Source organism: Ambystoma mexicanum, chromosome 5q (genome assembly GCF_040938575.1).
Source record: "Ambystoma mexicanum isolate Mex_15411 chromosome 5q, UKY_AmexF1_1, whole genome shotgun sequence".
NCBI lineage: Eukaryota > Metazoa > Chordata > Amphibia > Caudata > Ambystomatidae > Ambystoma > Ambystoma mexicanum.
The window spans coordinates 887,716,155-887,740,533 of NC_090933.1; the positions used below are offsets into that span (position 1 = coordinate 887,716,155).

At 47.7% G+C, this 24,379-nt stretch overlaps 1 protein-coding gene across 5 annotated transcripts in view; it reads left to right on the forward strand.

The window, feature by feature from the left end:
* Positions 1-24,379, forward strand: part of NDUFAF6 (NADH:ubiquinone oxidoreductase complex assembly factor 6) — a 526,077-nt gene that overhangs the window by 289,802 nt on the left and 211,896 nt on the right. For all 5 annotated transcript variants that reach the window (XM_069621387.1, XM_069621385.1, XM_069621386.1 and 2 more), the window contains exons 3-4: positions 2,244-2,366; positions 2,607-2,663. In XM_069621387.1, coding sequence (XP_069477488.1) covers positions 2,244-2,366; positions 2,607-2,663 — 180 coding nt within the window. The remainder of the gene's footprint in view (positions 1-2,243; positions 2,367-2,606; positions 2,664-24,379) is intronic.

Sequence of the window (24,379 nt, forward strand, 5' to 3'; positions counted from 1 at the left end):
GTTCTATCGGAACATTGGGGGATTCCTTATGTATTAACCCCACCAGGATCTTTCCTGGCGGTCCCCGTCTCTATTTTCCCCTTTACGTCGGCAAGCATAACACTTAGTCTCTGGTATCTAACTTCAAAATTCTTTCGCTGGCTCTCAGTTCGACTACTTATTTTTGGCCTCAGCACTCCAGACTGTCTTGCTATACAGATCCCCCACAAATAGATTTTTTATGTTTTTCCAAAGTGCCCTAGCACTGTCGACTCAATCTTTATTAATATTCACAAACACCATATCTTTATGCAACCCCATTATAAAGGTCTCATCTGTAGGCGTATCTGCCTTCAACCTTCATTTAAGGGGCATTGAAGAAACAGTACAATTCAAAGGTGAATGGGGAATGATATGAAATTGTGCATGGCAGTATTTCACATTTGATCCTATGGCACAGAAAACACTCAAGAGTCTCAAGGACGCTTCACAGGTTTTTATAAAAAAATGTTTGGGGCTTACAACTGTCCCTCCCTCTCATCTTCCCATGAACCATCACCTTAACCGGGCGTCCGTAGACCCTGTTGACTGCTGATTGTTGACCCCTAGTGTCTAATCTCTGCGTTGGTTTAGTTATGTTCTCCCTAAAGACAGGCTCTATATCTCCCTGGGGGCCTTACTAACTTTCCCTATTCTCACCAGATGTTAGTGTTCTAATGGGAAAATTGGGGATCGCCTGATTCCACTCACATTCACAGTTACCTTTCCCTTCTACTCTACCTGCTTCTCCCCTGCCTCCTCCCCATCAACTTCCTGTCCCTCAGATGTTCCACTCCTCTTTTCTCCTTCCTCCACCCTTTGATGTTAACTGTTCCTCTCTTCTACTTCTCCACTACCATCCATTCTACACCACACTACGTCTACCTATACTCCCCTCCTACTATTGCTCTTTTATGCTACCACTGCTCTGACTGCTACCACTATTCCTCCTACTACCGCTCCTCCTCCATACTGCTACTCTTCATCCCACTTCTACCCCTCTTCTACCACTATTCAGCCACCCTGCTTTCGCTCTGTATTTGTCATCTCACATTCACACCTTACATTCTTTCCTATTCCCACGTCTCGCTAATACGCATTCTCACACTACAGAACCAGTAACACTCCTAAGCCAATGCTTCATCTCCAAAGCTCTTCTGCACAATCTGCAGCACTCTCCTTTCTCCTGCTGGCCTCTTGGTCACTGTCCACCTCCTCCTCTGATCTCCCCTGATTGACCCACACTTCCTGTTTCCTGCTCCCAACTTATGTATCTCCCTCTTTCTGGCGGTTGATCATCTGTTCCTACCCAATCCGCCTGCTTCTTTCACCCGCCTGGGTGTTTTTTTGAAAAAAGGCTTAAAAGCGAGTCATAGCCCTACCCAATTTCTCCACGTGTGCTGGGAAGCCTGCCGGAGCTGGAAGATAGAGTCCAAAGTTTGTTTTAGGGCCGTTTCATCAGGGACTGTACGAGGAAGGCAGGGGTCCTTTTCCCCCTTGAAGTTCCTGGTGGTTTTATGGATCAGGACTACCAGTGAACTCTTTAAATCTTGTGTCCTTTATTTGTGGAGAAATCACATGGCCTTCCCAATGATGCATATACTATATTTTCACAGTTCAACAGATGTTTTCATACATCTCACTTTCGTGTTCCCCTTTCCCCCCTCCTTTGCTTCTCCTTTTCCCCTCTCACACACACTTACTTTTTCGGGTCCACTCTTTGCAGGCCCTCCTAATGCTGTAATATCGTAAGAAAGAGCGGAGGTGCACATAGGTTAGTGAGGGAGGGGTAGGAACGAAGAATGAGGGCAGGAGATCCGGGACAATGGAGTGAGCGCATGGGTGGTAAGTTGAAACTGTGGTTTGAAGAGTGGCATTCAGAGAGGAGGGTAGGAAAACAGGTAAAAAAAAAAAAGTGTCCAGAATGTTGGCGCACATATTGGTAAGTGTTACTATTGCTTGTGTGTTGCAAAGACCTCTTTTAACCGTACTGTTTTTGTAAATGACCACCATGATGTTACATATAAAAATCTCTCTCCCTTTCCTGCACAACAGTCACAAGCTTACAAATGATTGGATTTGCCATTCCATTTACACATATATTATTTGTAACCCAGTAATGTAAAACATGATTGCTCTAATAACACACTACCGAATGCCCTCTACTTGCTATTTAGAGTCTGAATATATTTGTTTTTATTCAGTTTAGCATTCTTTTTTTCCAGGTGAAAGACCTGGTCTCTCAGAAGAACATTGGTCTGATGCGAATGCAGTTTTGGAGGACAGCGGTGGAAGATATGTACCATGACAACCCTCCACATCAGCCAATTGCCATGGAACTTTGGAAGGTAGAAAAGCCATTATTTTCTTTGTTTGATGGATGCTATCCTTTAAGTGCTTTGGGCATGCAAATACAATAGTGCTATGAGCAAGTAGTGATCCATGCAGGGTGTGTTGATTTGTTATTTTGTTTTGTTGCTATGGCTTAGTACATATGCCGAATCTGCCATTGCTTCTTATCTATATCTACTCATGGAAATGTGTTTCTATATTCTACACATTACTGATAATACCGGTCTCTGTTTCAGGCAATTAAAAAGCACAAGCTCACCAAAAGCTGGTTCATGAGAATTATTGATGAAAGGGTAAGTTCACAATTCTAGTCCTTTCTATTAATGCAACCAGTGTATAAATTGCCCCCTCGAATGAAGTTGATGTGAGTGATCTGGTAAAAAGTCTCTTCAGTCCCTTTCCTGGTAACATCTTTCTAACTTACCAACTTATTAGCCTGATTTACGCAAGCCATGCTTGGGTTTTGTCTTGTGTTTTGGTAGGTACAATAGTGAATGAGAAAATGTATTCTCAAACATTCGATCTTCTGTAGATTATGTACTTTGTGGAATAATTCCACACTGTCGAAGACAGTCCCAGAAAATGTGGCAAGCGACAAGAATGCCAACTACCACTTGCTTTGATTATTTCAGAGGTTTTACAAGCCCAAATCTGCGTTTTCTATTTGGCCACATTTTGCCATCGTCCAGAGAGTATTTCTGAGCACTGAAAAGTGCACGCTGGATTCTTTAAATTCATGGCACAATTTTTCACAGAAATGCTATCCGTTTGATGTCTCGTACTGTTTTCTTTTTAGCAGTTTCTGTTTGTCAATATTTTATATTGTTTCCGAAGTGTGTTTTTCTGGGCTACACTGCCTACTTTTGCTCGGCGATTGTTGACCGCGTGGCCTCAGCCCTCAGGCCTGGCCTTTACAGTAGGGAGAGTGGGGCCCTGTTTCTTTCTTCTCTCTGAGAATGCATTTCCTTCACCTCTCTCTCTTCTCAGTCTGGCTGCCGCTAACCTCTGCTATGGAGAGGACTCCCTTTAAATTCTGCCCATCTAATAACGGCAAATTTCCCTTGAAAGACACCCATCGTCAAAGTGTCTTCCTCATGACCACGACGAGCGCTCGTGTAAGGCCTGTAAACCTTTTCGACCTAAGACATTGAAAGACAGGCGGAATATGGCATGGGTGGCCTATGCTATGCAGGCCGAAAAGCTTTCCCCCGTTGGTGCCGTCGCTTCAGACGAGGAATCCGTCGGCAGCCATGGCTCTGATTCGAAAGTCATCGACCTTTCTACAGAGCCAACGCTCTCCCATGTGCCCATCCCCGGCCCCGATAGACAGGCCGTCGACACTGTAATGAGGAAGTCACACCCTGGCGACAAGGGCACCCACGTGTACTTAAGCACACAACTCCTAAGGCCTCTTCGACAGGGCCGTTGAAGAAGTCCTCAATGCCGGTTGGTCCACCAAAAATGTCGACGGTACCTACCGAACCTTGCGGTTCAGCGCCCTCTCTGCATCCGCGGCATGCAAATAGGCATAAAACTCCTTCTGGAACGGGCGGTTCTCATAAAAGATCCACTACCGTCGACCTTCTGTCCAAAGGCCCTCGATCGCCGAAGGACTCCGTGGTGTCGTTGACCGTGGCAGCACCCACATGTGTGCCGAAACCCTCTACACCGTCAATACAGTTTACAAAGCTTTGCAAGAAGCTTTCGGTTATCATTTCGGTGGACAGGGACTCCAAAGAATGCCCCTCTCCTGGGGAGGACTATTCTGAGGCCCCTCAGCCTCTTTCTGAGGCCTTACATAAGGGTTTACCCCCTTCTAAGCAGCCTTTCCCACCACCTGAACCATCAGCTTAATCAGAATGGACTAGGGAGAGGTTTGAACAGGGTATGGCTAAAATGGCTGAGTTCATTGACTTTTCAGACCAGTATGACAGAGCCTTGAAGAGACCTAGGGAAGTGGACTCTTGCCACACCCCCTCTAAATTTCAGTAACTTCCCTCCCCCGGTGCCCAGTTTCCCTCTTTGGAAGAACCACCGGACACCACGATAATATCTTTGGGGCCGACGCCTAGGACCCGATCCAGGATTTTTTCTACGAAGGGTTTAACCTTCATGACCAGGACCCAGTCTATCAAGATCCAGACTAGAATCACGCGGAGGACCAGAGCTCATGGCACACACTGCTACATACCACTGACCCAGACGTCATCTGTCTGTATCCCCCTACTACTCCTCCACAGAGAGATTTGTTGCCAGTTGACTACCAAATGCTGTTCAACTCTGTTAGGCAGAAACCTGTGCAGTTCCCTAAGGGACCACTGCAAAAAGTTTAAGACTACAGGAGTAAGCAGTAAACCCAATTGGTAGCAATCTGCACCACCCAGATTTACCTGGTAGCTGTGGCTGAGTAGTCGGACTTCTCTCAAGAAGAGTTAGGTAGTATATAGAGTATACACAATAGGGCTAAAAATACAGTAGCACAAGCAAACACAGACCAGAGCTTGGGTATAAAAGTATAGAATTATTTATTTAAAAACACGCTTGTAAAAATACACTGGCACTAATATGTCAAGCAAGTTAAAACAGTCACTGTAAGTATATACACCTCCCTAATTAATTATTCGACAAGTCTAGGTTAAGACACCACTTATTTAGCAAAACAGAGGTGACCGCGTAACCGTAGATGGCACTCCAATAATTTGTTTAAAAAGGGAGAGAAAAGGCAGAATAGGAAAATAACACAGTACCAAGACTTTTAAGAAACCACAGCAAGTCAAGAAAGGCAGGGTCTACTCTAGAGCAAAAAGTTCATAGGCCAGGCCCACTCTTGGAGGGAGCAAGGGGGAATGTGCCCAAGATCACACAGTGGAAATGCACTCAAAGTCTTTGCAGAAAAGTCAAAAGAGGTTGGATCAGTTCAGAAAGGTAAAGTTAGTAGGTCTGAGGTCAACCCAGGATAGAGAGTCAAGGATTTACGGGACACCTTGGACAATCGGTTGCAAGGGAGACCAGGCGGGACACAGTACCTGAAATGGTGAGAAAGCTCCAGCGGGGGCAGTTGTTCCTGGCAGCGGGTGCAAGTCGGGGCTTCGTCCAGGGGAAGAGATGATCTCGACGTGGAGGAAAGCTGGAGGTTGTTGCACTGCCAGGAAAGAAACCAGCCGCTGAGTATCCCGATTAAAAGGTACAACCCTTTTATTTGCGGTAGTGGTGAATCGTGGCTATCCAGCCGCCGGGGTGCTTGGCATGGGCGATTTCGACCACGAGACGATCTAGGAAGGCGAAAAAGGCGAACTGGTTGGTCCCACCAGCTCAAAGGGAAGAAGACTCTCCTGGAAGAAGATCTCCTCTGTCGTCTGGGAAGTGCTGAGTTCGTACAGCAGGGCTCCACCGGTGGTGTCGTCGTCGTAGATGGCTCAGCTTCTCCCCTCTTCGGATTCTTTAGGTCCTGTGGCGACTTCTGAAGTTCCAGTCCCCAAAGCCCTGCTTTTATGCAGCAAAACCGCCATTCATCAGCCTAGCTGTCACTCAAACATGCTAAGTGGTGAGTCGGGCGGCTCACCACTGGGCCAATCACACAAGAGTGCGACTTGAGTTGCCACGGCAACTCAGTCCAGGGTGCCTAATCCCCCCTCCCACACATCCTGTAGACCTTCGAGAGAGAGGCACCATTTGGAGGGCTTCTGTGGAGAAGCCCACCAAAAAGTGGAACAAAGGGCTCGACTTGGGTTGGAGTTTCAGAGGCGAACACAAACGCCATTTTAAAACCGAGTCCTGGCAAAAAGAGCCAAACGGGGAATAAATGTTAAATAAATAACCCGACGGTATCTTTAACATTGCACCAAAAAGTGGTGCGTTAAAAATGAATGGGGAAATCCCATAGGAAATATTCCGGTGGAATATTTCACGTGGTATCCACTGCCACTAGCCAGAAACTCGACAAGGGGGGACTGGACAGTGCCCCCCTTGGAAAACAGACTCAGGGGCAATCGAATTACCCCTACCAGTACTTCCACAATATGATGGTTTGTACTGGTTCTGTTCACAATTTAAGACTAGTAAAGCCAATGGTGACTTTACATGCCTTGGGAGACAGTAGTCAGTCCTAGGGTATGGAGTCTATGTTTGGGGGTCACTATGACACCCCTGTGTTACTGCACTGAGGGTGCTGTGTAACACACATACCAAAAACACATGAAGTCCTATGGAGTAAAAGACCCCATAGCCCATAAAACACATTACATAGTCAAAGGAAATTCTCAAATCATGCCCAAGAGTGAGAGAAAAAGAGTCTCGCTCTTAGCAGGAGAAAAAAAAAAAAACCAAAAATCCAGCAAAGCTGCTGGGGGACTCACTAGGTTTGGGAAATTAGCCTTAACAGAGAATTCTCCCTAACAAACTCCCTCTTAAAATAAGCAACTGACCATTTTAAAATTGCTAAGCGCAAAGCTGACCCCGACTCGGACTTCATGGAGGGCATCCTCAAGGAAAAGACTCCGGTTAGCCAAGCCATCCCCTTTTTAAATTTATTAAGACACCTGGCTCCTTCTTTGCTGTCCCCGTCCCTTACACAGGCAGTTAATCCCTGTGTGGAAACATTCTTTCGCCCAGCGCCCTCTGACCCCCTCTACATTAGGGGTCACGCCACTCCAGACTCCTTGGTTGTAACAACCACTCGCAAAAGGGCAGGGGTACCAATGTCCCCAGCAGAATCCCCTCCAGACAAGGACTGCGAAAAATGTTACGCCCTTGGTAAGCGGGTCACTGCTTCTTCAGCCTACTCTACAAGGATTGCCAACACCACCACGCTCCTTGCGAGCTACAGTGCAGTTCAGTGGGGCCTACTACAGGATGGTCTTCAGGAAGTTCCAGAACCTAACCGATCACGCCTGCTGACGGTCATGGCAGGAGACAGACCAGTGACCCAGAATATCCTGAAAAACACCCTAGACTTGGCTGAAACCGCTGGGCGCACCCATGCCCATGTAACTCTACTCAAGAGGCATGCCTGGTTAAAGAACTCCGGGTTCAAACCAGAGACACAAGTCTCCTTAATTAACAAGCCTGTGGAGGAATTCAACCTATTTGGAAAGGCGGTTGATGACGCCCTGGAAACGGCAGAAAAAAAAGCACAAGACTTTAAAGTCACTTAGCCAGATTACGGCTACATCTTCTCACCAGCGCGTCGGCCCTAACACCCACCGGTCCTTTCGTGGCCAGTCCTTCTCATGCTTACCCCAAGGTTAGTACGGCTCAGAGGGTACCCCCTGGTCCTCCAGTCAGGGCTCCTCTGGCACCTTCCATTACCAGCAAAGAGGTTATCGTAGAGGCAAGGGCAGAGGTAGAAACTCTACTCCCAGAGCCTCCCCGGCCTCCACCTCCAAGTGACATGCCGGTACGGGCCCCCTCCCACACTTCCCCTGTCGGGGGTCGCCTGTCTTCATTTATCCACACCTTGGAGGGGATAACTTCAGATCAGTGGGTACTAAAGACCATTGTCCACGGGTATTGTATAGAGTTTCTCTGACCACCTTGCGACCTCCCACCAAGAAGCAGACGCCTTTCGCCAGAACACCTGCGCATCCTGCTGGAAGAATTTCAGGTCCTGCTGGAAAAGGGTGCCATTGAAGTTGTCCCCCTTCTCCAGGTAAACAAGGGTATTTATTCAGTGTACTTCCTTGTACCCAAAAAGGATCTCACCATGTGCCCTGTTTTAGACCTGCGAACAAGTATGTCAAACTGCAAAAGTTCAGGATGACCACACTTTAGGAGGTAATCCCACTGCTGCAGCAGGGGGATTGCATGGCCACATTGGACATGAAAGATGCATACTTTCATATTTCAATGTTGCCAGCGCACAGAAAGTACCTAAGGTTCATGATAGAGGCCACCCACTATCAGTTCACGGTTCTTCCCTTCGGCATTGCCTGAGCCCTGTTTTTTATTTATTTATTTTATTCGGATTTGTTAAGCGCACAACAGCCCTTGGGCATCGTGGCGCTTGTTACATACGTAGCTTAGTTACATATACATGATCATACATAAGGTTACAGGCAATGTGATATTTTACATATTTACAGAGATGGTTACACTTTACTGCACAAGGAGTGAGCTCTTGAGTTTCCTACGAAATGCAGGGAGTGAGTTTTCTGCTCTGATGTCTGGAGGTAGTGCGTTCCAGGATTTGGCAGCAATATATGGGAAGCCTAAGCCACCGGCTTTGGCTCTATTGATACGTGGGATGTGGAGTTGGTTAGTGTATTGTGTCCTGTCGGGGCGTGTGGAGGAGGACTTGGAGATAGTCTCAGATAGGTATGAGGGTGCGGAGAGAGTGAGACATTTAAGTGTGAGGGTTAGGATTTTGAATGTGATGCGTTCTTTGACCGGGAGCCAATGAGCTGATTGTCTATCCTGGGAGATATGTTAGCTTCTTGGGATGCTTAGGGCAGCACGGAGAGAATTGTTCTGCGTGACTTGAAGCCTGTTTAGGTTTTTAGCGGATGTACCGCCAGAAGGGCATTGCAATAGTCTAGTTTTGCTCCAATGGTTGCTCTAGCTATTGATAGGCAGTTGGGTTTGGATAGGTATGGTTTTATGGCGTTTATTAGTTTGGTGGTATGTGCAGAGGAGGAGGTGATGGCGCTAAACTGTCTGGTCATGGTTAGTGAGGAGTCTAGGTATACTCCCAGCGTCTTGACTGCTGTAGATACAGGGATAGTGGCGTTGTCAATGGTAAAGTTGGCATACAATTTGTCAAGCTTGGCTAGGGTATTCTTTTGGCCTAGTTTCATGATTTCAGACTTGTCCCCATTGAGGCAGAGACCATTTACCACCATCCAAGCCTGGATGGTGGAGTAGATCGTGTGGCGTGCCTTGGCATCTTTGTAGTGATCCTGAGAGGGGTAGAAGTACTTGTGTATCGTCAGTGTAATTCGTATACACGATACCAAGTGATTCAAGCTTGTCGAAGAGGGGCTTCGTGAACAGGTTGTATAATGTGGGTGCTGTGCAGGATCCCTGAGGGACTCGCAGTGGATTGTGGTAGGTGTAGCGTTTTCTATATCCGCAAAGGCTTTCATGGCTCTTCCTTCGAGGAAGGAGGTGACCCACTGAGCTGCTTCTTTGGAGAAGTTAGCTGAATGTGTGAGGTGTGATGCGAGAGTCTTGTGGTCAACCAGATCGTAGGCGGCTGAGAGATCTAGGAGAAGCAGCAAGGCTGGCTTGCCTTTGTCCATGATTTGGGTGATCTGGTTCTTTAGAATCACCAGAGCTGTTTCAGTGCCGTGTCCTTTCCGGAATCCAGATTGCCTGGTCCCTAGGATGGAGTGGGTTTCCAGAAAGTGTTGGATTTGGCAATGGGCAGCTTTGTCCAGTAATTTCAGGAGGAATGGCACCGTGGTTATTGGTCGAGAGTCTGTTTTTTTTAGGAGTGTGCATACCAAGGCCTCTTTGAGACTGGCCGGGATGTTGCCTGATTTGAAGGACGCATTGATGAAGGCCGTGAAGAGCGGAGCAAAGCAGTCTGCGCAGTCCTTGATGAGCTTGGGTGGGCATATGTCCCCTTTACAAGGAGAGGGTTTGAGGTTTTTGGGAGGTTTAAGACTTCTTGTTCAGTGATGTCCCTGAAAGAGAACTCAGGTTTGGTAGAGTTGGTTGAGTCGGGAGTTGAGTTGGTTGGTTTAGTCCCCATCTGCGGTAGTAGGGCTTTGCAGTGGTCCTTAATTTTCTTTTGGAGGTCGATTTTGTGTAGCATGGCCGAGTGGATGCTTGCACACCATGCTTCATCTTTGACTATTCATCTGGTGTGTTGGGTGGGGAGATGAGCTCATTGAAGATGGAGAAGATCTCTCTAGAGTGCGATTAAGCATTGGAGATGCGTGTGTTGAAAGCGTTAGCTTTGGCTGAGGTGATGGCTGCTTTGTATTGGTAGGAGATTAAGTTGAACTCGTTTTTGGCACTGACACTTGGATTGGTTTGCCAGTTTTTCAGTGCTACTCTTTTGCATGTGCGCAGTGACTGAAGTTCTTCAGTGAACCAGGAATTGGTGTGCAACGATTTCTTATCTTTTTTGGCTTCGAGAGGTGCTATCTCATTAATTGCTTTAGTGGTAATATCCTTGTAAATGTTAGCTAGGGTGTTCGGATCTTTGGCGAAGGGGGGTGCAAGTTCAGGGATGTTGAGGTAAGGGCGCAGGTTGTCCTCATTGAGCTTTTTTGGAGCTTTTCACTGGCGCTGCAGTAGCAGGGGTGAGAGTTTTGATGCTTTTGGTGATGGGTATAGTGAATTCGATAAAGTTGTGATTGGTCCATGGCAGGGTGGTTTTAGAGGTGATAGTTGAGAGGCAGTTATGGTCCGCAGTCCAGTCTAGGATGCAGACTTTGGGTGAATCCCAAGTCATTAAGTTCTTTAGTGAAGGTATCGGCGTTTCTGTCTTTCTCATCATTAAATCCTAAGTTGAGGTCTCCTAATAGGAGGGTCTTGGTCGAGCTTTTGATGTTATTACTGAGTATGTGGTTGAGGTGTTCCTGAGAGTCTAGGGGGAGTCCTGGGGGGGGGGGTACAGTATGTGAATGTTGATGGTGCTGTTGGGGGACAGTGTGAGTTTAGCAGATAGAAGGTCAGAGTTGCTGGTCCAGGGGTGACTGACAAGTCGAAGGTGGAGGCTCTCTTTGTAGATGATGGCTACTCTGAAGCCTGTTGGTAGTGCAAGTGCAACAGTGGGGCCAGAGGCTTCTTGGAGCCAAGTTTCTGTGAAGGCTAGTTGGTCATTGTTGTCGGTTATAAGGTTGTGAATCTCAGTTGCATGGGCTGGGAGGGAGCGTACATTAATGAGAGCACATTTGATGTGGGGTGTGTGTGATTTTGTTTTGTGGTGGTGTAGGTGATGTCTGGTGTGTCGTGTGTAGTAGCAGTGTGGGGCCTGTTGTGGTTGGTGGGTGACTGTTTACATGTGTCAGAGTGTTCAAGGCGAGGCGTGTGTTTGTGGGTGGTGCGGGAGCCTAGTCTATGGTTTCTGATTGCTGTGGAAATGGGTTGAGTGCTGTATTCTGCAATCAGTGTGCAAGCTCTGAGTCTTTCCAGGCTGCACACAGTTGTGATGCAAGGTGGTGCAAAGCATGTGTCTGCAAGTGATGGGTATGTTTTTGATGAGGTATCCATGGCCGTAAATTGAGTGATAATGGTGGCAGGGCTGAGCGGTGTTTGTTTAGGGTGGGGGGTGCAGTGAGAAATGAGAGAGCAGAGAGTGCGATAAGAAGGGTGAGCAGTGTGGTTGGATGGACAGAGAGTTTACTGGTGGCTATGGGCATCATTGTATGTAAGGTGGCCTAAAATACAACAGTACACTGATTCAGATTTCAGCAGTGAGGCCTAAAAACAACAGTAGGCAGACTCAAATTTCAACATTGAGGCCTAAAAACAACAGTAGGTTGATTAAAATTTCAGCAGTGAGGCCTAAAGTACAGCAGTAGGCTGATTCGATTTTCAGCAGTGAGGCCTGAAAACAACAGTAGGCTGATTCACATTTCAGTAGTGAGGCCTAAAATGCAGTACTAGGCAGATTCAATTTCTAGCAGTCAGGCCTGGAAACAACAATAGGCAGAGATGCACGTATATCTTGATTCGAAGTAGGTATCGGTGCATGTGAAAGTAAGTTCAAAAAGGCCCTACGTGCGTAGATACCTAGAGCTAGTATGATAACAAATGCGCATGTAGCTGAGGTCAAGTAAGTAGAGGTGCCGGAAAACTCTGAATTTGAGAAAAGGTGCCAATATCTAGACAGGACTGTTATTGGTGGCAGAGGCTAGGGCCGGCATGAACATGGGAGCTACTCTGGGAGCTAGTATGCAAGTCTGCAGTAGTAACATTATATATCCATTATATCATAGCAGTAGTAAATCGGGTATACAGAGCTGTCCGGATTCAGGTGTGCATATTTGTGGATATTCAGGATGAATACAGAATGCAATAAGAATTGCAAGAGCATTGGTTCCGGTAGCACAAACGGCGCTAGTTGGAAACTTACAGGGGGCACGTAATACGAGTAGTCTGTGTGGCCGCTGGAATAGAGGGGTGAGAGGAAGTCCTTACCAGGTGGAGGCAAGCGTGTGGGGGCCAGTGCCCATCCAGCTCCCGATGGGCAGTAGCCTTGGTGATCGTGCCTTTGTGGGAGTGTCGGCTCACAATTGGTCCAAAAAGAAGGGGCTAGCGGCCAATGCGGATCGGCGCTGAGGCTGGTGGTGTGTTTCACCACAAGGAGGGCCAGGAAGAAATGGCGGCAGCCATTTTAAAGTGGCTTTTGCCTCGTGGCATATGCTGCAAATTAATGCAATATGGACAGCAAAATGATTATAAAGGATGTTTTGGAGGATGGAGGGGCCATCCAAAGAAACGGATTTTGGCAAAAAGCGAAACGTGGTAAATTAGGGGGTTGATTTACCCATGTCGTGCTGTATAGTTCCTGGTGCTACAAATGCATGCAGGGTATCCTGGCATCAATCCAAGTACCCCTCGAGGGCACCTCTACGCGGGGCACTGCTCCTGCAGTGGAACAGGAGCTCCGGCTCCTCCTTGGGACAAGGCAGCATATGGGGCCTCCAGGCTCCCGACAGGCAGTGGCCTTGGTGATCGTGCCTTTGTGGGAGTGCCGGCTCGAAACCTGCCGGCTCACAATTGGTCCAAAAAGAAGGGGCTATCAGCCAATACGGATCGTCGCTGAGGCTAGTGGTGGGTTTCACCACAATGAGGGCCGAGAAGAAATGGCAGCGGCCATTTTAAAGTGGCTTTTGCCTTGTGGCATCTGCTGCAAATAATGCAGTATGGACAGCAAAATGATTATAAAGGATGTTTTGGAGGATGGAGGGGCCATCCAAAGAAACGGATTTTGGCAAAAAGTGGAACGTGGTAAATTAGGGGGTCGATTCACTTATTTATTTATTACATTTGTTATAAGCCCAGACCCGGAGGTATCACGGCGTAGTTACAGACAGTGGAAGATTGCAATTTTATAATACATTTTATAGCAAAGCACAGGAGTACAACTAACAATGATATATTTACTTACAGTGTATACATTACTATACACTTGTAGTGTATATGCAGCTAGCAGGATGTGGGACACAACAGCTAGGTTAGTTTTGGGTGAATAGTCAGGTTTTCAGTGATTTTTTTAATAGTTTCAAGGAGGTTTCAGTCTTCATAATGATGGGTAATGAATTCCAGTGTCTAGGCGCCAGGACTTTGAATCCACTGCCCCCCGCTTTCTCTCTTTTATACTGTGGGATTACGAGGTGAGAGCTGTTGTTAGATCTAAGGAGTCTTGTCTGGGGTTTCATTGCGACTGCATTGATGAGGTATTTGGGCGCTTTATTGGCAATACATTTATGCGTGATACTTAGGGTTTTGAACAGTATCCTGGCTTGGATGGGGAGCCAGTGATCGTCTCTCCCGGTGTTGGATATATGATCCGACTTTTTTATTTCTAGGGCAGTTTGGAGAGCTTCATTCTACATGAGCTGGAATTTGGCTATGTTTGTTTTAGAGGTGCCCAGGAACAGGATGTTACAATAGTCGAGCTTGGAGAGTATAAGTGCTCTTGCTAGAGTAACGCAGTTGTTGGGTGAGAGGAATTTATGGCTTAGTGAGATGAGTTTGGATGTATAGGCAGTGGAGGAGGCTAGTGTATTTACTTTCTTTGACATGGTTAAGGTAGCATCTAGATAAACAAGTCAAGACTCTAGGTGTCTGAGTACGGGGATGGGGTGCCATCGATGGTAAATGATTCGTAAGTAGGATGAAGTGATTCAATTTTTGAGGGCGAGCCTACTATGAGTAGCTCCGTTTTGTCATCATTGAGGCAAGGCTATTGTTTGCCATCCAGTTTTGAATAAGGGAGTATATTTGGTTGATGAGCAGTGAGTCTTGCTCGTGGTTGCTTTTTAGTGGGATAAGGATCTGGGTGTCATCAGCAAAGTTGGTGTAGATGACACCTATGGAATCCAGAGCTGCAAAGAGCAACTTAGTATAGGCATTGTACAATGTTGGAGATGGGCATGAACCTTGTGGGACGCCCATGGGAACTGGTATGGGGTTGGCTGATTCTTTGCCGATGGATACTCTTGATGTTCTGCCTGCTAAAAAAGGATTTGATCCAGTTAGTAACGTCCTTGGACATGTTGAAGTTGTTAGCCAAAGTGTTGCAAAGTTTTCCGTGGTCGACCAAATCGAACGCCGCCGAGAGATCCAGTAGCATTAGTAAGCACAGTTTACCTGCTTCTCTGGTGGCATCCATTTGGATTTTTAAATCTAGCAGGGCTGTCTCTGTACTGTGATTAGAGTGGAAACCTGACTGTCGGTCCCCCAGGAGTTGGTGCTGTTATAGGTGGTTTTGGATCTGGGAGTATGCTATTTTGTCTATTTTCAGGAGGAATGGTACAGTTGTGTTCAGCCGATAATTCGTAGGGTTAGATGGATCTAGGGTCGTTTTTTTTTTTATTTAGTAAAGGGGTTACCCAGGCTTTTTTGATGCTGGTTGGGACTGTATTAGTGTGAAAGGAAGCGTTGACAAATTCAGTGATGATTGGTGTAAGGGTGGGGGCACAAAGTTTGACTAGATGAGAGGGGAATTGATCTTCTTTACAGTTGGATGCTTTGAGTTTCAATAAGGTTTCAAGCACTTCTTTGTCTGAGACTTGCGAAAAATGGAATGGAGTGCCAGAGGTGAGATTGGATTGGTTAGTAGTAATGGTGGGTAGGGTTTTTTCTGCCAGGAGTGACTTTTTACTATCAATTTTCTTTTGTAGTAGTACGATTTTGGATGCTAACGCGTCTTGTATAGTGGTACACCATGCTTTGCTGGCATTGGTGGGTACACTAACTTGACAGGGGTTTTCCAGCTCTTTAAGGATTGAGAATAGTTCTTTGCTATCTGAAGAGGCGTTAGTAATGCAAGTGTTAAAGGCATTAGCTTTATGCTTGATTATCGCTGATTTGTATTTTTTATTGGCAATATCAAAGTTTTGAGCTGACTCTGGGGTGTTAGTTTTTCTGTGGATGTGTTCGAGTGATCTTTTTATGCGTCTTAGGAAGACTAGTTCTTCATTGAACCAGAAGCAAGAACGTTTGTTTTGTTTTCGAGTTTTGGTAGTGATTGGAGCAAGTAGGTCTATGGTATGGGTGAGGCTTTGCTGGTAGCACTCTGCAAGGTAAGCAGGGTTGTTTGTATCCGGGGTCAAGTTAGCTAAGGCTTTGGTCAGGGCAGGGGAGAGGTTGTCTGCTGTGAGCTTTTTTAAGTTTCTAGTTTCAAATGTGTCAGATTTTATGGAGATCGTGTGGGCTGTGGTATTATTGTTCAGAGTAAAATTGATGATGAAATGATCTGACCAATTTACGGGGAGTATGGAATTGATGGTGACTTGAGAGTTAAGAGTGAGGAGCCAATCCAGTGTTCTTCCTTTGGAATGGGTGGATTCATTGATCAGCTGTATGAATTAATCTCTAAGATAGCTGTGTGGAGGGCTGAAGCTTCAGGATCTATGGGGTCATTAAAGCCTAAATTCATGTCACAGAGGATGATGCATTTGGTTTTGGGCTTGATGAGGGGTGTTAGTAGGAGTGGGATGTCCAGGTTGGGGTGTGTGTTTTTGTTTGGTGACCTATACACTACTAGGAACTTTGTTGTTTTAGGGTAGGATGTGAGTTTTACTAGTAGTAGTTTGTAGCCTTGTATTTGTTCTATTGGGCAGTCTCTGATTTGCAGGTGTGTTCTGGCTATTATGGCGACTCCACCTCCTTGGGTGTTGGTCCGATCTGTTCTGAGGATGCTGAAATCTGGGGGGATGGCTATGGCTAGGAGTGGGCCTGCAGCAGGGTGTAGCCACGTTTCAGTGACTACCAAGATGTCAAGTTGTTGGTCAACAATGAGACCGTGGAGGGCCGTGGCCAACCGCTGAACGATGCAGACATGAGCCGCCATTGCTCTTGAGCCGCCAGCCAGATCCTGAGCTAAATCCTGCAAAAATAGCCATTGTAGACTGTTTAAAACTGCACATATAGCTGTCCGAACACAAGCGGCATCGATTCCTGCAGGAACGGAGCGGATCCGATGCAGATTCCCCAAGATACGACCACCAGCAAACACGGGCTTGGAGCCGCGCTCAGCACCCAAGATGGCCGCTGCCAGCTCGCCGTAAGCGAAATACGAAGAGAGCACGACACATTAATGCGAAGCCGACAGTGAAAGCAGGGGCCGCAAACACACCTGGATGAGCGGGGGTCACCCACTACTGTTAGACCCTGACGTTGTGGTTCCCGTAACTCGAGGAGTGATCAGCGCTCTAACTACCCAAAGCGCCGCGACGTAACCGGCTTCACCATCCGGTCCGGCGCCTGAGACAAAATTACGACGCCAATCCAGCCTTCGAGACTGATGGGCCACGGCCGGACGCAGTCAATACACCCCTGAGGATCTGGATCCGCTGGGCCTGCTTACTGAGATACTGCCACTACACGCCTATGTAGCTTCAACGATGAGCAATAACGTGGGCTCTCCGCTCCGCGTAGGGTGCCCAAGAACCCTCCTACGACGATCCCCGCAGCTCTGAATACCAACACGGTAAGGAGTGGAGGGTGGCGACGCCCTGAAACTGGGGAGTGTGATCGGTGCCCTTGATTCTCCCCTCCCTCTGGGGATAACCGTGGCCAGTATCTTCCAGCTACCGCCCAGTACATAAAGATTTAAACTCTGAATCTGCCTCAACTACCATCTCCGCAACACGAGTGAGGGTGAAAGATGGGGAAGGATAAGCCGAGAAAATCCTTGACGCAACGTCGAATTGAACAGTATGCTACAACGTCCATATCTCACTCTCCTGAACAGCTGCCGATGGCAGAGGCAGCTCCCATAGAGGACGAGATCTCCCTCTGTGATATAATGGCCGCCATTGCTAGCTCCAGAACCTCGATGGAGAAAAAAATGGACAGCATAGGCGCAGATGTGTCCCTGCTAAGGCATGACCTTCAAAAACTAAACGCACGCACTGGAGAGGCGGAAACAAGGATATCGGGAACGGAAGACTCCATATGAGAGGCGAATCGCCAGATGTCCGGCATGCTAGCACGGATTAAGATCCTATAATCAAGGGTGGATGACAGCGAAGGAAGGTCTCGGCGAAATAATATCTGCATACTCGGCCTCCCGGAGAAGACAGAAGGAAACTGTATGGAACTGTTTCTCGAAGATTGGATGTTAAACACATACGATGAAAAGGCCTTCTCCAAATTTTTCTCCATAAAAAGAGCCCACCGCATTCCGACTGGGAAGGCCATACCTGGCGCACCCCCGCGAAGTCATCGCAAGGTTCCTAAATTATAGGGACAGGGACGCCCTGCTCCAATTGGCAAGATCAAAAGGCATGGTCACATACAACGGATCGAGAATTGCTTTCTTTCCTGACTTAACCAGAGAAGTACAGAAACCGTGCCAATCCTTCGATCCACTCAAGAAGTGCCTGCAAACGATGGGAGTCAGATACGGATTGATATTTCCCGCCCAATTGAAGATTTTTCATAATGGCACCTCGGTCCACTTCACTGACCCCAAGGAGGCCTGGAACTGGGCGGAAAGGCACATAGACGGGGACTGGGGCGCTGAGGGGAGGCAGAGAGGGGAGCGCGGCAGACCGCATCCTGAACGACCACCGGAAATAGTACCCCAGCCGGACCCGCACAATGCGATCCCGCACCAAGCAGACGATTAATTAGTGAAAATGTCGCTCCAATGAAATCGAATGGAGTGAGCCAAACAGCCCACCTTGGACAATGCAAACCCGAACCACATGGCACAACAAGGCTGGCGACTGATCAGCAAGCCCCCCCCCCCCTTCGAGACAACAAAGAGAACTCTAAGTACCCCGAGAAGGTGCTCTACAACCAGGCCTCTATTGGTAGGCCGTGTCTCGCAAACTGGTGGCATCTACAGATTGGATGCCCCCACGAAAGCAGGGCGAGTGCATGCTGGTTGAAGTTTAACTGGTTTATAACTTGATGTTGGGCCGACAGATGCTTCAGTTGGGGGTGGATTATGGGGAGGGGGGAGTTGGAATTGTTAAAGTTTTTTCACGTTTAGCATACAGTGATAATATGAGAATACCACGAGAGGCAATGGCTGCAGTAAAACTCGTCCAACCGTCCGCGGCGCGGATGCGACCTATGGAGGACACCCAAGAAACACACACTCTAACACTTGATGGCATCTGCGTCGACTCCTAATAACAAGCACCTAAAGCTCATAACCTGGCATGTGAAGGCCTGGGATCCAGCATCAAAAGAAGACTAGTGCTGCAATACATAAACACATTCCCCGGATATAGTCCTCTTGACCGAAACGCACCTGGCAGGAACCACATGCAAACTGTTCCAGAGATCCAATTACCGTACAGCGATCCATGTTGGCTTCTCCACGGGAGCGAGAGGAGTGCTAGTACTGGTCCACAAGAGACTACCGCTTGAAGTCAAAAAAGTAATATGAGACACAGGCGGGCGATACATACACCTGCAAGCGTCACAATGGAATCAAACCCTGGCGATAACGGCGATCTACTCCCCACCAGCCCTCCTCAACACCTTGCTAGCTGACATTGCCCCTATCCTGGCGACGGAATGACAGATACATGTATAATAGGAGGGGACTTCAATGAAGTAATGAACAATGCCTTAGACCGTACACACCTTCGGACCAGAAACCCCAACACGATCACCAGACTTGCTGCCTTTGCATCCGCACTGGGGCTCCGAGATACGTGGCGTGAATTGCATGGAGAAGAATGTGAATACTCATTCCACTCAGGAGCGCATGCCTCAATGTCCAGGATAGACTATATCTTTCTTCCATCCCAGAAAATTCATAAGGCCTGTAATGCTTCCTTCTTTCCAAGAGGCATATCCAATCACTCTCCACTGCTAGTGGAGCTGGAGACAGAGAGACCTCGTCCGCCGCCCACCTAGCGTCTCAACTCCGATTACCTGGGATTCCCAGAACTTCAAGAAAAAATAGAAACCGCCACTTCCGAATACTTCGAACTAAATGCAAGCTCGACAGATGACCCCTCCGTCCTGTGGGAAGCGTACAAACCAGTCCTGCGAGGTGAGATCATATCATGGACCTCTGCCAAGAAGAAGATGCAACACAAATCGATCATCAAAGCTGAGAAGGAAGTTATGACCAGGGAAACAGAACATGCCTCCAAAGACAACCCCCAGACACATAGAGCCCTAATGTTGGCGCAGAAGAAGCTACATAATCTATCGCTGGATTGTGCCCAAAAAGCACATAGTGCCATGAAAGCACGTCTATATGAAACAGGGGAAAAAGCAGGCAGAATGCTTGCATGGTTGGAAAAACGAGAGGAAGGCCAACGTATAGTAAAAAGCATCAAAACGAGAGAAGCCGGATTAGTCTCCACTGACGCCGAAATGGCGGAATGCTTTGCAGACTTCTATGAAGGACTCTATGCGCCTCCCACCGATACACCGAATAGCTCCATACTGGACGACATTGATCTACCCTTCCTCACCGTGGAACAAGCTGAGTCGCTGGACGGTAAAATGACGGAAGAAGAGATCTTGACAGCCATAACACAACTCCAGGCCGGCAAAACCCCAGGCCCCAATGGCTTCCCGGTTGATATTTGGAAACGTCTGAGCCATTTAGAATTACCTATGCACCTACTCAATCTGTTTGAAGACTCCTTATTGAAAGGCGTGCTCCCGCCAGACGACCGAAAAGCCACGATAATCGTGATCCCAAAAGAAAACAAACCTCCGGAGGAATGCGGCTCCTACAGGCCCAAATCACTAATCAATACGTAAGCGAAAATACTGGTCAAAGTACTGGCGAACAGACTCCAAACGGTCATCATGGAGCTGATCCACCCGGACCAATGCGGCTTTATGCCCCAGAGGTCAACCAGAATGAATATCCGAAGGCTGAATCTGGCCTTGGAAAGAGCGCCTACCCTGCAACAATCAGCGACACTGTTGGCCATAGACTTCGAAAAGGCCTTTGATTCGGTGTACTGGGAGGCATTGTGGGCAATTATGAAGAAAATTTACTTTGATGAACCATTTATAAAATGGGTCCAGCTTCTATATAAGGATTCCCAGGCAGAGGTGAAGGTGAATCGTTGGCTCTCGCATGTCTTCCGATTGGGGAAGGGCACCAGGCAAGGATGTCCCCTCTCGGCAATGCTGTTTGCCCTAATAATCGAACCACTGGCAGTCATCCTGCGAGACACAGACACATGGTCAGGCTTTCGATGGAACTTGGAATGGGAGGACAAGATATCCCTCTATGCAGATGACCTCCTGATATACTTAGGTGACCCGGCGATCTCAGGCCCCATAGTCACTGGTATCCTAAGAAACTACGGAACCTTTAGCGGCCTCAGGGTGAACTGGCTCAAATCGGTGCTCTTCCCTGTGAAGGGTGTGGACTGTATACCACTACAAGGCTCCCCCTACCAGATTGAGCTTACACAATTCAGATATTTAGGCATCATCATCACTAACGCCCTTGACACTTAACCTATACCCAATAATGAGGAAATTCGAACAAGATGTGGTTCACTGGGAGGCATTACCACTGATATTACTAGGCAGAGCAGCGCTCTTCAAGATGTTAACCCTACCCCGATTCCTATACATCCTTCAAAATACCCCCCTTCATATCCCTGCGGCAGAATTCCGCAAAATAGATGGAACAACACGCAGGCTGCTGTGGGGAGGGAAACACCTGAGGATAGCCCTGAAAACCCTGCAACGCTCAGTCTGGGAAGGGGGGGATAGGTCTCCCCAACATCCAAGTTTATTATTGGGGGGCCCAAATGGCAACAGTCAATGACATTCTACATGGCAACCCCAGACTCCCGCATATACGAGTGGAAATAAATGCCAGGCAGGATGTGTCCCCACTCGAAAGTCTCTACGGGAAACAATGTCGCCCTCCCGAGCGCTCGATAGTGGCACAGACAACACAAATATGGAAAGACTCTCACAAATATATTGGCTGGGATAAGAAAATCACCCCAGTCCAGCCTATTTGGAACAACGCCCATCTCACAGGTCTCAGTAGACTCCCGAAATGGCCCAGTTGGGCCGCAGCCGATATACACACTCTACAACAAATATTTGTAAATATTCAGTTAATTCCATTTGTCGAGTTCTCTACTCAATATACCCTCCCAGTTACCGAACGCTACCACTACAAGCAGTTACACCATGCCCTCTCAACCCAAAGGGATCAATTAACAGACATGCCGGAATGCACGCCTATAGAGCGAAACATAGTTGTAGACAGGGTAGAAAACAAAGTCCCTGCCACCATGTACAGTGCCATTTCCGCTTTTGCCACGACAGAACTATCGAACCTAAAGCTGAAATGGGAAGGAGATGTCGGCCCGATACTTCCTGTGGATAGGATTTCGGCCCTGATGCACCCCAGGGATATAGCAATCTCGGCCAGAATCAGACTTATCCAACTAAAGATTCTCCACAGAATATACTACCCGCGCCTAACATTGTATAACTGGGGGAAAGCAACTGATCCCAAATGTCTGCGCTGTAAACAGGAAGAGGGCACCTTCTACCACATCCTATGGCAGTGCACGCACATACAATACTTTTGGGGGAAATGTACTGAAAGACTATCGAGGGTCATAGGACGCCCGATACCTAATGACCCCAAACTATTCCTCTTAGGTATTGAAGAGGAAGGAGAACTATCCCGCTTCGAAAGACTGCTGCTGTCAACATCCACAGGGATTGCCAAACGTAACATTGCACAATTGTGGGGGTCTGAAATCTGCCCAAGCTATGACCAATGGTTCACAGACGTGGATGCGGTCAGTCTGATGGAACGTCGAGTATACCAAGCGAGGGGCTGCCCTGGCAAGGCGGATAAAATATGGGGAAAATGGGAACAAATACTATGAGCAAGCGGTGCTTGGGCGAATGAACGGCTTTACGTAGCCTTGCCATCAAGCCAGGACTTTAACACAAAGAACTGCCTCGCCATCAACCGGTTGTGAAGCGGACAATAATACAACTGGTTTTGTATATATGTGTCTATCCGCAGTGGATGTGCGTGTGCGCCCGGACGAATCTCAGTTTTCATGCGCATTGCCCCCCTTTTTCATATGTATGCAATTTATGTTTTAGTGTTGTGTTCAATTTTGTTCTTTATTTTCTTTGTCTTGATTGGATATTGTTTGTTTTGTATACATGCACAAATACCCAATAAAACGTGTTATTTAACAATGAGATCGTGGATTCCTGTAGCATAAGCTCCAAGGGAGCGTACATTGATGAGTGCACTTTTCAGAGTGGTTGTGGGGGTGGGGTGTTCTGGTGATTTACTTGGTGAGGTAGCTAGGTTGGGGGAATGGCTATTTGTTTTGGGGATGGTTCTAGGTTTGATGGCTTTTTTGTGGTTTAGTTCATATTGGCAGTTGTTGGGGGTGATAACTGGTTTGTTAGGAGTGCTTGAGGATGTTTTGAGAGTGGAGGCTTGGTAGTTGGTTCTGGCCCTGAGCCTGGTTAGCCTGTCAATACCTAAGGTGGGTGTAGTTTTGGTAATAGTCACCTTGGTGAGGGTGTGTTTGCCATTGTTCTGACTGAGGCTCAGTGTAGTTGGGATTGCTTTGTTTGTGGCATTGGAATAAAGCTTATTTGTGGAGGTTATTTGCGAGGGAAATGGAGGTAGTGAGGGAAGGAATGGGGTAGGGCAAGGGATAGGGTGGTGGCGCCGACATCCCAGTTTGGCAAGTCCTTCGTTGATATTGATGAAATGACCACCTGTGCATGGAATGGACTGGGGTATTATGCAGAAAGGGAACATAATGGTGGTCAGGAAGACCAACATAGTGTGGGTAAGATTAGCTGCATAAAAGTCAGGCACTGGTAAGAGGTGGGTACGAAATGTTAAGGGCTGCAGTGCAATAATGACTAGGTGAAGGTAGGCTAGATCAACAGGCAATACAGTGCAGTAATAACCAGGTGAGAGTAGGCTAGTTCAACAGGCAATACAGTGCAATAGTAACCAGGCGAGAGTAGGCTAGTTCAACAGGCAATACAGTGCAGTAATAACCAGGTGAGAGTAGGCTAGTTCAACAGGCAATACAGTGCAGTGATAACCAGGGGAGAGTAGGCTGGTTCAACAGTTAGTACGATGCTATGTGCACAGTGTAAAAGTTAGGCTGGTACAGCAGTGTACGAAGGGCAGGTAGGTATTGCTGGCTATTGTTGATTGTAGGATTGCAGAGTGCGATCAAGTAACATTGTGATTAATATTATGACGACACTAACATACCTAGGGGAAGGCGAGTTCGCTGGGCTGCAGAAGCTACAGCAGGTGGTGTCTGTTTCTTGACTGTTCAATGCATATAGCTTATGTGATGATTATCGTTTTAGGCGACTGGGTAGCAAGGTTGGCGGTGGGGCTTATAGTAGATAGCTCTAATAGCAGAGTAGGTCTGCGATCTTGAGTGATAGGGAGGCATGGGCACAATGATAGTGAGTACCTTGATTGGAGTGTCCAGCGAATTTCAGTGCACGGCGGCTGCAGGAGGCAAACCGGGCCTTTCTCCTGGCCTTCCTCAGACGGCTTCCGCCTACCGGCGGTGCTTGCTGGGTGAAAAGCGGCCTGGTTGCTTAGCAACCGCGTCGAGCCTCGTTGTGGGCCCGAGTTGCGCCGGCCATTTTGGGATGGGCCGCGCTTGGCATAGAATCGTCGATGATGAGATCAGCTGTGCTGGCGGCAATCGAAGCGGTCGCTTGCTTCGTTTTCCTTCGGGTGCAGGGATCAGGGATCGAGCAGCTGTGAGGCGGGTGGCCTTGCCGGTCACCTGGGTCTGCTGGCGATGGGAGAGGGGCTCCAGCCCACTCCTCATCACGGGTGCTGGTGGAGACCTATGTCGTGCTACATTATTCCTGGTGCTACAAATGCATGCAGGGTATC